General features: G+C 46.6%; 1 protein-coding gene across 5 annotated transcripts in view; it reads right to left on the bottom strand.

The window, feature by feature from the left end:
• The window catches only part of stxbp4 (syntaxin binding protein 4), a 184,824-nt gene that overhangs the window by 155,930 nt on the left and 15,191 nt on the right, over positions 1-13,703 (bottom strand). For all 5 annotated transcript variants that reach the window (XM_080209276.1, XM_080209277.1, XM_080209278.1 and 2 more), the window contains exons 2-5: positions 12,309-12,382; positions 8,994-9,089; positions 5,867-5,936; positions 2,663-2,737 (exon numbers count right to left, since the gene is read on the bottom strand). In XM_080209276.1, coding sequence (XP_080065402.1) covers positions 2,663-2,737; positions 5,867-5,936; positions 8,994-9,089; positions 12,309-12,375 — 308 coding nt within the window. In that variant the 5' untranslated portion in view covers positions 12,376-12,382. The remainder of the gene's footprint in view (positions 1-2,662; positions 2,738-5,866; positions 5,937-8,993; positions 9,090-12,308; positions 12,383-13,703) is intronic.

The following is a 13,703-nucleotide window of genomic DNA, read 5'->3' as shown; positions in this document are numbered from 1 at the left end:
CGAATATTTACCAGAATACCAGCAAGAATACTCCCTGCTCTTCTTCCAAATATTATCCATAGAATCTTTTACACCCACCCGAGAGATCAGATGGGGCAGTCCCTCAGCGCTGCATCAGGAATGCCAGCCTGAATTATTTATTTCTAAACCTCAAACCTACAACCTTCTGATACAGAGGTGAATATCCTGCCCACTGAGCCTTGGTTGAGATAGAATCACAGAAGGAGCCCATTCAACCCATCGAGTCTGCACTGACTCTTCAACAGAGTATCTTACCCTGACCCTATCCCTGTAAACCCAAATATTTATCCCACTAATCCTGCTGACCGATATATTTTGGGACATTAAGGGGTAATTTAGTATGGCCAATTTATCTAACCTGCACATCTTTGGAATGTGGGAGGAAACCAGAACGGCCCACTGTGCAGAGGGAGAGGAACCCTGGAGCCAACACTCTGTGTGGAGGGAGAGTAACACTGGAACTAACACTGTGTGCAGAGGGAGAGGAACATTGGAACCAATGCTGTGCAGAGGGATAGGAACACTGGAACTAACACTGTGTGCAGAGGGAGAGTAACACTGGAACTAACACTGTGTGCAGAGGGAGAGGAACATTGGAACCAATGCTGTGCAGAGGGATAGGAACACTGGAACTAACACTGTGTGCAGAGGGAGAGTAACACTGGAACTACCACTGTGTGCACAGGGACAGGAACACTGAAGCAATGCTGTGCAGAGGGATAGGAACACTGGAACTAACAGAAATGGATGAGGGAAAGCAGTTGATGTGATGTATATGGATTGATAAGGTTCCCACAGTAGGCTGTTGCAGAAAATACAGAGGCATGGGATTGAGGGTGATTTAGCGGTTGGGATCAGAATTCGGCTAGCTGTAAGAAGACAGAGGGTGGTAGTTGATGGGAAATGTTCATCCTGGAGTTCAGTTACTAGTGGTGTACCGCAGGGATCTGTTTTGGGGCCACTCCTGTTTGTCATTTTTATCAATGACCTGGATGAGGGCGTAGAAGGATGGGATAGTAAATTTGCGGATGACACTAAAGTCGGTGGATTGTGGACAGTGCGGGAGGATGCTGCAGGTTACAGAGAGACATAGATAAGCTGCAGAGCTGGGCTGAGAGGTGGCAAATGGAGTTTAATGTGGAACAGTATGAGGTGATTCACTTTGGAAGGAGTAACAGGAATACAGAGTACTGGGTTAATGGTAGGATATTTGGTAGTGTGGATAAGCAGAGAGATCTCGGTGTCCACGTGCATAGATCCCTGAAAGTTGGCACCCAGGTTGATGGGGTTGTTAAGAAGGTGTACGGTGTGTTAGCTTTTATTGGTAGAGGGATTGAGTTTTGGAGCCATGAGGTCATGTTGCAGCTGTACAAAACTCTGGTGTGGCCACACTTGATGTAGAAGTATTGGAAAAGCTGCAGAGGAGATTTACCAGGATGTTGCCTGGTATGGAGGGAAGGTCCTACAAGGAAAAGCTGAGGGACTTAAAGCTGTTTTCATTAGAGAGAAGAAGGTTAACAAGTGACTTAATAGAGGCATACAAGATGATCAGAGGATTAGATAGGGTGGACAGTGAGAGTCTTTTTCCTCAGATGGAGATGGCTAGCACGAGGGGACATAGCTTTAAATTGAGGGGTGATAGATATAGGAGAGATGTTACAGGTAGGTTCTTTACTCAGAGAGTGGTAAGGACGTGGAATGCCCTGCCTGCAACAGTAGTGGACTCGCCAACATTAAGGGCATTTGAATGGTTATTGGATAAACATATGGATGATATTGGAATAGTGTAGGTTAGATGGGCTTTAGATTGGTTTCACAGGTCGGCGCAACATCGAGGGCCAAAGGACCTGTACTGCGCTGTAATGTTCCATGTCCTAACACTGTGCAGAGGGAGAGGAACATTGGAACTAAAACTGCGCAGATGGATAGGAAAACTGGAACCAACACTGTGTAGAGGGAGAGAAATACTTTGAGACTATTCCACCATTCACTCTTCTACGCTTCAATTTCTTTTGCCTGCTTTTGGTTCCACTCCTTCATACTCTTTGCTCTGGACTCATTATGATGAGTAAATCATTCTCCTGTTACTGTTAGATTTGGTCCGGGGGGGGAGATGTGAGACGTAGGAAAAAGATAACTCCCTGTTGTTTGAGAAGTGCTAGGGTACCCTTAAACCCAGCAGAGCAGGTAGTCCTGGACTCAAGAGGGCAGGATGATTTTGCTGTAGGACACAGCAAGCCTCTCTTCCCACCACAACACCACTGTTTAATCGGATTTAAACTGTATTAGTGAGCTTCAGCTTAGAAGGAATGGAATAAAGACAGACAGTGAAGCTTTAGCACACTAATCAGCTTAACTGGTAAACTGATTTCTAATTAATTAATTATTAAGGTAGAGGCTGGGGCTGGAACCAAGGTTTGTCCTGTTTGTCTGGTTTGGAGTTAGAACCGAGAAGCTGTGTGATCGAACGGCGTTATTCTTTGTCCTCCTCACAGGTGGGACATGATGAGTGGTTGGATTTAAAGTGGCAATATATCTCACACAATACTTACCGGGTGCACCTCTAGTCATCCCCATCACAAATCCCAGTATTAAAACACTGACCCGCTCAGGAGGGGCGGACAGAAGCTACCCTTCTTACCTGGCTTCATCGTCCCGAGCGATCAGCAAGGACATGTGGTTGGATGCCGAGGCCATGCGAAGGATATCGACAGCCCTGTAACAGATCAGAACACAGCTCACTGCAAGGGGGTCTCTAGAAGCTGTTCCATCTTAGACAGTCTGCTGGCCACAGGGGGTTGGAATTGGCAAGAACTCAGCAAACCTGCCCCCCATCCATTGACTCTGTCTACACTTCCTGCTGCCTCGGCAAAGCATCCAGCATAATCAAGGACCCCAAGCACTTTGGACATTCTCTCTTCCACCTTCTTCCGTCGGGAAAAAGATACGAAAGTCTGAGGTCACGTACCAAACGACTCAAGAGTAGCTTCTTCCCTGCTGCCATCAGAATTTTGAATGGACTGACCTCGCACCAAGTTGATCTTTCTCTACACCCTAACTATGACTGTGACACTACATTCTGCACCCTCTCCTTTCCTTCTCTATGAACAGTATGCTTTGCCTGTATGGTGCATAAGAAACAACACTTTTCACTGTATACTAATACATGTGACAACAATAAATCAAATCAATAAGTTCCATCAAGGCAGCTTTTCTAAGTTTGGCAGGTGGGATTGCGATGAAGTTGGTGCTGAAATTCCAGCTGCTGCTATTTCTGCTGGAGATGGGGAAGTGATGGCCTAGTGATATCATCACTGGACTATTAATCCAGAAACTCAGCTAATGTTCTGGGGACCTGAGTTCGAATCCCGCCACGGCAGATGGTGGAATCCAAATTAAATTAAAAAAATCTGGAATTAGCAATCTACTGATGACCATGAAACTGTTGTCAATTGTCAGAAAAGTCCATCTGGTTCATTAATGTTCTTTAGGGAAGGAATTCTGTTGTCCTTACTGAGTCTAGCCTACATGTGACTCCAGAGACACAGCAACGTAGTTGACTCTCGACTGCCCTCGGGCAACTAGGGATGGGCAGTAAATGCTGGCCAGTGACGCCCCTGTTCCATGAATAAAAAAAACCCAGAATTCTAGATCTACAGTTCTCAGAATAACATGTGAATGAAGAACTTCCATTCAGCTCATCTTAACTCAACCATATGAACTGGCTTCAGAGACTGGTCAGATCTTGCGTGTAGAAGTACTTTTTGACATCAGTCCAATCCTTGTGCTACCTGACTGGTGACCAGGATTCCATATAACTGCAGCAGAACTTGCTGCCCTTTGTATTCCAGCCTCCTTGGTGCCATCTTTGAGCAGAAGCCTGTCCTCTTCTAGACAAATGGGGAGAGAAAACAGGAGGGAAGGTCATCATGCCCCCATGCCCCTCTCCCAGTGGCAATCTGTCCTCTGTGTTTCTACCCACACAACACCACAGAGGCCTAGAGAACAGGCGGCCTGATCACTGTTCTTGTTGGATGGACACCTTACAGTTGGAGGTCACAGCTTCAAGTTCTATTCTGAGCCCCCCCACAGTCGAATAGCCAGCTAACGCTATCAGGGGATCACACATAAATGGTGTTTAAACCAATTTCAGAGGCAAGGAAATGGATGGAGTTAGGTAGGAGGGAGGAGGGGAAAGGCCTTGGAAGCAACAGAGATTAAATGACAAAAGGAATGAAGGTGCAAGGAAAAAGCAGATGGTGATTACACAAGATTTATAACACACAAACAGGCCATTCAGCCCAGTCACTCTATGCTAGGAATTATGCTCCATTCCAGACTCCCCCTGTCTTTCCCCACTTAAAATTCTACCTTTGTAACCCTCTATCCACTCTCCCTCAAATATTTACTTACTCTTTAATACTGTTTGCTTCAACCGTTCCCTGTGGAAGCAAGTCCCACATTCTCCCCACTCCCTGTTGGAGTGAGTCCCACATTCTCCCCACTCCCTGTTGGAGTGACTCCCACATTCTCCCCACTCCCTCTGGGAGTGAATCCCACATTCTCCCCACTCCCTGTTGGAGTGAGTCCCACATTCTCCCCACTCCCTGTCGGAGTGAGTCCCACATTCTCCCCACTCCCTCTGGGAGCGAGTCCCACATTCTCCCCACTCCCTGTGGGAGTGAGTCCCACATTCTCCCCACTCCCTCTGGGAGCGAGTCCCACATTCTCCCCACTCCCTGTTGGAGTGAGTCCCACATTCTCATCACTTTCTGGGTAAAGAAGACTTTCCTGAATTCTCTGATTGGATTTCTTGGTGACTATTTTGTGTTGGCGGTTGCTAGTTTATGCTCTTCCCCACAAAAGGAAACAGTCTCTCTATATCCACTCCACCAAAACCTTTCATAATTTTAAAGACCACTATTTGGCCTTCTTCTTCCAGAGAGAAGAGACCCAGCCTGTCAATGTTAAACCTTTCCTGATATATAAACCCTCACATTTCTAGTATCATCCTTGTCTCACCCAGTCCAATGCCTCTATGTTCTTTTTATAATGTAGTGTCCAGAACTGCACACTGTACAGTACTGTAGCCTAATGAAGGTTCGACACAGGTTCAGCAATAACTTCCCTACTTCTCAATTCTATCCCACTAGAAATAAGGCCAGGAGTTTGATTCGTTTTGTGGCTAACCTGTGGCATGATTTCCAGTGATTGAATTGTAAAGGTGTTCTTTTTGCTTAACACCATCATCGCTTTGGTCATTTACTCTATCCAGCTTTCCCTCCCTTCACAGGCCTTCCCTTTTGTTCTTCCTCCAATATATCCCCCTTCCCTCCCTCTGAACTTGTTTCAAACCTGTTTCCTTCATGGCTTTTTTCCAGCTCTGACGATAGATCATTGCTCTGCAATGTTAACTGTGTTTCTCTCTCCACGGTTGCCGCCTGACCTGTTGAGTATTTCAGGCATTTTCTGTTTGAATTTTCAGCTTTCCAGCTTTTGCTTTTGTAACAACAACCTGATGCTGGGTTGGGCTATTTATCAGGCATCAGAGCCCCTGACTGTAACAATTTGCATTTCTGTAGCACCTTTGACGTACTGAGTCATCTCAGGACCCTCCACAGGAGTGTTGCCAACAAAATTTGACCCTGAGACACAAAAGAAGATATTAGGGTAGGTGACCAAAGCCTGGAAAAAGAGGTTGGTTTGAGGAATCTCTTAAAGGAGGAAAGCGAGGTAGAGAGAGAGAGACAGAGGGGTTTAGGGAGAGAACTCCGGAGCTTAGGGTCCAGGCAGCTGAAAGCACGGCCACCAATGGTGGAGGAAAGTTTAGCTCTAGGTTATATACCTCTCATTTGTAACTCCGGCCAGATCCTCTCCGTTCACCTCCAGGATTAAGTCACCAGCCTGCAAGCGACCTGAAACAGAAGCATACATTGGAACTGGGGTGTGACTGACAGCAGCTTTGCTTCATGTTACAATGAGTTCTCAGTCCCAATGTTTCTCCTGTCCAGTGTTGGGGCCATTCATCTAGACACAGATTTGTTCCGTCCTCATGGCATCCACATCCAGAACAGGAATTTTGTTGTTAATCCCCACTGAGTGAAAATGAAAACATCCCTCATCATAACTCAGGTCCAAACCCCTCTCAACAAACTTAGATCTGGACCCAACTCTCCCAGTTCAGAAGCCAGGCCTGGGCCAAACACCTTCAAGTCTTGAGTCAGATCCAGGTACTGAACACTTTCACCTCATCAGTCAAACCTCCTCATAGCTGGAACAACATGGCGTGCATGCCTGATTCACACTGGATAATGGTAGACAGTTGGATTACGGGTGGCATGGTGGCACAGTGGTTAGCACTGCTGCCTCATAGCGCCAGGGAACAGGGTTCAATTCTGGCTTTGGTCACTATCTGTGTGGAGTTTGCACATTCTCCCTGTGTCTGTATGGATTTCCTCCAGGTGCTCCAGTTACCTCCCACAGTCCAAAGATGTGCGGGTTAGGTGGATTGGCCATGCTAAATTGCCCCTTAGTGTCAGGGGGAATAGTAGGGTAAATACATGGGGTTACAGGGATAGGGCCTGGGTGGGATTGTTGTCAGTGCAGGCTCGATGGGCTGAATGGCTTCCTCCTGCATTGTAAGGATTCTATGATTCTATTCTATGAATGGATGCAATGCCCTGTATTACGCTGGCAGGGTCACAGTGTTGTGAATCACTGATCGCTGTGTTTTCAGACTCCACTGAAGGTGATCTTGAGTTGAGTGACCACATCAGCCACATATATGAGTGTCAGTGTGATTGGAGGCTCCAGAAGAAAAGAGTAGTAAAGGCTGAGTGAGGAGAAATTACGTCGCTTATAATGGGACAACTCAGTCGAATGCACGGTCTTTATAAGCTTGAAAGGCAGTAAAATCTATAACACCAGTGAATCATTTCATTCTCCTTCAGCCCCCAACAACTGGCCTTTAATGTCTGTCATTCACCCCCTTCTATAAAATTTACACAAACCGGCCGTTCAGCCCAACAGCTCTGTGTCAGTGTTTAAACTCAACTTTCTCTACTTCATTTCGTTCTATCAACATATCCTCCCGTTCCTCTCTCCCACGTGTTTATCCAGCTCCCCCTCAACTCCTTCACCTCAACCAATCCATAAGGCAGTGAGTCCTGCAATCTCACCACTGCTACATCTTGATTTTCTAGTGGATATTCTCACTGTGTAGTGTGTGAGTGGGGCATTGCACTGGGAGGCTGCATTTCCTGTAGGCGCTGTGTTAGGTCTCAGTCCGGGCAGATAGGGGAAAGCTACACCCTGTTTTTTGCTGCGTCTGAGCTAGGGTTCCTGCCCCTGATCGCTGGCCAATGATCACTGGCAGGAACGACCAGTGCCCCCACCTCCCCCCCCCCCCCCCCCGGGTATCAGGTGCGGAGGGGTTTCCAACAGTCTGTTCTGTGGATGTGGGGTAGGTTTCATCACTGGCATCCATTAACCATGCCTCACAGTTTAAAACATTCATAACTACACCCAGGTAAGACAAGGATCCCTGTGGATCTGTTGCCTTTGGGGCACTGGGAGAAACGTGGGATGGGAAATGTGGGCCAATGTCCCTGAGCCAGAGGATTCTACCTGTCTCTGCCAACGAAGGGCGGCACTGGGGATAAGGGACTTCCGTTATGTAGCGAGATTGGAGAAGGTGCAATTGTTCTCCTTTGAGTAGAGAAGATTAAGGGGAGATTTGATAGAGGTGTCCAAAATCACACGGAGTAAATGAGAAATGGTTTCAACTGGCAGGACAGTTGTTAACCAGAGAATGCAGATTTAAGGAATTTGCAGAAATACGCAGGAGGGAGATGGGGAGAGATAATTTTATAGTGAGTTGTGATCTGGAAGGTGCTACCTGAAAGGGTAGTGGGAGCAGATTCAATAGTAACATGCAAAAAAAAACTGGATAGGGGAAATTTCCAAAGCTCTGGGAAGGCAGACTAGGGTGGAGTGAGATTAATCAGATGTCTCTTTGAAAGAGCCAGCACATACACAATGGGGCGAATGGCCCCCTGTATGATTCATTAATTAGGGCACCTTCAGTGGAGTGGTCACTGACCAAAGGATGTCCTGGATGCAGAGCTTGTTGGTGACAGCAGACCCACTGGGCAGACCAGAGAAAGATTCCGGGATTTATCCAGGCGGGATATCATTTCATGTCAAATTGACTTCAATAACTTGGGGCAGAATGGTAGCACAGTGGTTAGCACTGCTGCCTCACAGCACAAGGGACCTGGGTTCGATTCCTGGCTTGGGTCACTGTACGTGTGGAGTTTGCATGTTCTCCTTGTGTCTGTGTGGGTTTCCTGTGGGTGCTCCAGTTTCCTCCCACAGTCCAAAGATGTATGAATTAGGTGGATTGGCCAGGCTAAATTGCTCCTTAGTGTCAGGGGGTCTAGCTAGGGTAAATGCATAGGGTTATGGGGATAGGGCCTGGATGGGATTGTGGTCAGTGCAGACTCGATGGGCCAAATGGTCTCCTTCCACACTGTACGATTCTATGACCAATCTGCACATGTCCATAGCACTTGGTGCTGAAGTCTCTCCACTGGATCAAGAGATTTGAGGAAAGTACACCCTCAGATTGCCACAGCAAAGTGGCATCATAGGAAGGAGCGTGTGGCAGTAACCATGACAATCATAACTACTTCATTGCAGCCGACAACGTCAGGCTCAAATTGGACTGTACTCCCACCGGAACACTAACAACAGACAGGCAGGCACGTGAGTCATCAACAACGGTGCGAAGATGAAGATAGGTTAATGTGGCAATGCTGGAGGATTGATATAACCCCGTTATTGCAGAAAGCAGTGACTGACTGCATTCCAGCACAGATAGGTACTGCAGAGGTTTGAAAAGTTGCTGCTGAATTCATAGCAAGTAAAATATTTCAAGGATGAGATTGTTGCCCCAAAGACTTTGCACCTACCATCGCTTGCAGCTATGCCTTGCTGCAAAACACGCTTGACGTAGATTCCATATTCCTCACCCGTTTGTTCTTTGAATCCACCAATTATTTTAATACCTAAAGCAGAGAAAGAACGATTATTTATTCTGAGGTGATGAGGCTGAAAACTTCATTTGCTCCCTCCAAACTCAACTACCCTTCTGCTCTTTGGGCTCTCCCCTGACCCATGACACCTTGTCTCTAATATCTATATCCTGACATACCAAGTCTCATTCACTCCTGTGCTCACTGACCTACACAGCCTCCTAGCCCTGCAATCCACAATCTCAAATTCTCAGCCTCATGCTCTAATCTCTCTGTTGTGTTACCCTCTCCTCATCTCTACAACCTCCTCCAGTCCCACCATCCTCCATCGCTCCTCCACTGGTGGCTGTACCATCAGTCGCATGGATCCTACACACTGGAGTTTCCTCCCTAGGGCGGCATGGTGGCACAGTGGTTAGCACTGCTGCCGCACAGCGCCAGGGACCCGGGTTCAATTCCAGCCTCGGGTCACTGGCTGTGTGGAGTTTGAACATTCTCCCCATGTCTGCGTGGGGTTTCCTCCGGGTGCTCCAGTTTCCTCCCACAGTCCAAAGGTGTGTGGGTTAGGTTGATTGGCCATGCTAATTTAACCCTACTGTTAGGGGGATTAGCAAGGCAAATATGAGGGGATGGGGGAACAGGGCCTGGATGGGATAGTGGTTGGTGTGGACTTCATAGGCCGAATGGCCTCCTTCTGTATGGTAGGGATTCTATTCTATATCATTCTCCAAACCTTTCCACCTCTTTTCCTGTCTCATCTCATTTAAGATGTGGAGATGCCAGCGTTGGACTGGGGTAAACACAGGAAGAAGTCTCACAGCACCAGGTTAAAGTCCAACACGTTTATTTGGTAGCACGAGTTTTCAGACTATTGCTCCTTCTTCAGGTGTGTCCGCTCCAAAAGCTCGTGCTACCAAAATAAACCTGTTGGACTTTAACCTGGAGTTGTGAGGCTTCTCACTCTTCTCATTTAAGACATTCCCTGAAACCTGTTCAGGTGAACCCCAGCGGAAACTAAAGGAACCGCACCTCATCTTCCAATTGGGCACTTTACAGCCTTCTGAACATTGAGTTCAACAACTTCAGAACATGATCTCTTCCCCTCCACCTTCCCTCCATTTCCATTAATTTTACTTCATTTCTTCTTTTCATCTCATTCATCCATTTTTATTACTTTTTATTCTTATTTTTATTTCTCCTCTTCTGAAATCTCGCTCTCTATCTTGTCTCCAAACCAACCCCGCTCCTCTTTCTAGGACCAACTGCCTCAGGCAGTCCTTCAACAATCTGTACTTTTACGCTGCCACTCTGATCACTTAGTGGACATTTTCAGCACTTTTCTCAGCCCCATCATCACCAGTTACATTCCCTTTGTCCAATTACAGCAATCCTGCCCCCTACACTCAACAACATAAATCTTGTCTGACTTTCTTTGCCTTCAACTCTGAAGAAGGCTCATCTAGACTTGAAACGTTGGGTCTATCCTCTCTCCACAGATGCTCTCAGATCTGCTGAGATTTTCCAGCATTTTCTGGAAAATCTAAAAGCTATCTCTTTGGCCAAGCTTTTGGTTACCTGACTTGTGTGAACCTGTGACAATATTTGTCCAATTATGTGAAATCCCTTGGAATATTTTATGTTAAAGGTACTATACAAATGCAGGTATTGAATACAATGTATTAGGTGAGGTACAATGTATTAGGAGATTGTCATCAACTTGAAGAAGCATAAAGGAGAACATGCCCCTGTCTACATCAATGGGGACGAAGTAGAAAGGGTTGAGAGCTTCATGTTTTCAGATGTCCAGATCACCAACAACCTGTCCTAGTCCCCCCATGCCGACACTATAGTTAAGAAAGCCCACTAATGCTTCTACTTTCTCAGTAAGAAATTTGGCATGTCAGCTACAATTCTCACCAACTTTTACAGATGCACCATAGTAAGCATTCTTTCTGGTTGTATCACAGCTTGGTATGGGCTCCTGCTCTGCCCAAGACTACAAGGAACTACAAAAGGTCACGAATGTAGCCTAATCCATCACACAAACCAGCCTCCCATCCATTGACTCGGTCTACACTTCCTGCTACCTCGGCAAAACATAATAAGGACCTCATGCACCCTGGACATTCTCTCTTCCATCTTCTTCCTTTGGGAAAAAGATACAAAAGTCTGAGGTTACGTACCAATCAACTCAAGAACAGCTTCTTCCCTGCTGCTGTCAGACTTTTGAATGGACCTACCTTGCATTTAGTTGATCTTTCTCTACACCCTATGACTGTAACACTACATTCCGCACTCTCTCAATTCTTTCTCTATGAACGGTATGCATTGTCTGTATAGCGCGCAAGAAACAATATTTTTCACTGTGTGTTGATACATGTGACAATAATAAATCAAATCAAATTAAACCAAAACAACATAGGAAATGGTTGTGGACCTTGTTCGGTTGAAGCTCGCTTGCTGAAAGGGTACAAAATAGAGCTGGACTTTCGAACTGATACCTAAAGCCACACGAAACTCTGACTGGTTATGGATGTGAGTAAGCATTATTTTCCATCGATAATTCTCAATGCATCGCATCTTCCAAGAGCAGTGTCTTGGTGGTGGTAAATCCCAGTCCAACAACAATATTCTTGTTGCTACGGCATGGTTGCCGCAACAGCCACGGTTGTAATGAATGGCGGAGCGGGCTCGAAGGGTCAAATGGCCTCCTCCTGCTACGTTTCTATGTAATCCATTCCCACAGTTATTTCTTCAGCATTCACTACACTAGTATCTGCTTTCATCCGCTGAGCCAGATAGTGTAGATCTCACATCCACTCGGCTGACACTGCACTGAGGGGGTGGGGGAATAATACATTGTTGTTTTAGCCCTGTTTGCTCTCATAGACGAATGTAAATGATCTCGTGGCACTACTGGAAGAGGACTTAGGGCGTTCTCCCTGGTGTCCAGGCCAGTATTAAACCATTGTCATTAAAATCAGATTATCCGATCATCCATCTCGCATAAATTGGCTGAATTCTTTTCCACGTTACAAACGGGACTGCGATTAAAAAGGTAGATCATTGGTTGTGAACACGCTGAAGCTGTGGAAGGCGTTATATAAATGCAAGTTATTTATTTCACTCTGAAAGCAAACTACATGGTGCCGAATAACTATAGAAAGTGACAGGTTGGAGTAGGGTGAACTGTGTCTTAGTTACTGGGAACCCTGGGCTCGACCTGGTACTGGGGAGAGAGGTTACACTTACCCAGACCATTCTCACAGTCAGAGAACACAACACGGTGAATAACTCGATTGATTCCATAGGGACCCATAATTGTCCTAAAGGAAAGTACAGAGAAATGTTAAAAACACTATACATGTGCAAAGGCTTCGGTTAAAAATGCTGCAGGAAAAACTAGCGAGATAATCTATAAGACTTGATGGGCCAGATGGCCTCTTTCTGCACTGTAGGGATTCTATGATTTTATATGTTCCAACACTTTCACAATGATGAGATGCTCGACAATGTCCAGGACAAAGCAACCCACTTAATTGGCATCCCATCCACAAACATTCACTCTTTCTAGCAGTGACGCACAGTGGCGGCCGTGTGTGCCATATATAAGATGCAATGCAGCAACTCACCGAGGGTTCTTCCAAAGCACCTCCCAAATCCACAACCACTCCCATCAGGGAGGACAAAGGACGCAGGCACACCACTACCTGCAAGTTCTCCTCTGAGTCAGACATCCGTCGAGCCATAGAATCCCTATTGTGCTGAAAGAAGCTATACAGACCATAGAATCTGCACCGACTCTCCAAAAGAGCATGCCACCCAGGCCCTTCCCTGCACCCTATCCCTGTAACCCCGCGTATTTAGCATGGCCAGTTCGCCTAACTTGCACATCTTTGGACTGTGGGAGGAAACCGGAGCATCCGGAGGAAACCCATGCAGACGCAGCCAGAATGTGCAAACTCCACACAGACAGTGATCCAAGCCAGGAATCGAACCTGGGTCCCTGGCGCTAAACGTTGTGCCGCCGTGCCGCTCTGACTTGGAAAGGTATCAGCCATTCTTCCCTTCTCCTGGCCTCCCCCTGCTCTGTGAAAGTACCACTATCACAATCACTGCAGTGGTTCAAGAAGGCCCACCACTACCTTCAGTAGGGAGGGACAATAAATACCAGCCTTACCGGTGCTGCTTGCACTATCAGAATAAATTAAAAGAATGCTTCCTACACCTTTGCCTCAGACTGCATCCCCTGCCTGAGCTACTCCGGGTGGCTATTGGATTTGGCAAGTGCACTGGCTTCCCTTTTTGGCAACTTCCAGTCAGAACTCCTCCTACCACAATCCCATTCAACCTCACTGCTGTCTTTCCATCCTGCCTTCCTCCATTTTTCCTCCCTGAATCCAGCTGTTAATGCCAGGGTTTTCCAGGTGCTAGGCAGGCAGGGAATGAACACAGACTGGTACAAACCCCTCTTGCTGATCACACCAGCTCCTGGCATTGACAACAGACAGTCAGCACTTAGTTAGACTGCACTTGGAATATAGTGTTCAATTCTGGTCACCACACGACCAGAAAGATGTGGAGGCTTTGGAGAGGGCACAGAAAAGATTTACCAGGATGTTGCCTGGTATGGAGGGCATTAGCTAT

The sequence above is a fragment of the Carcharhinus amblyrhynchos genome, chromosome 21 (genome assembly GCF_965287045.1).
Source record: "Carcharhinus amblyrhynchos chromosome 21, sCarAmb.v2.hapA, whole genome shotgun sequence".
Classification (NCBI taxonomy): Eukaryota; Metazoa; Chordata; class Chondrichthyes; order Carcharhiniformes; family Carcharhinidae; genus Carcharhinus; species Carcharhinus amblyrhynchos.
Note: the sequence above shows the minus strand (reverse complement) of the source record. Positions and strands in the feature narration are given on the sequence as shown.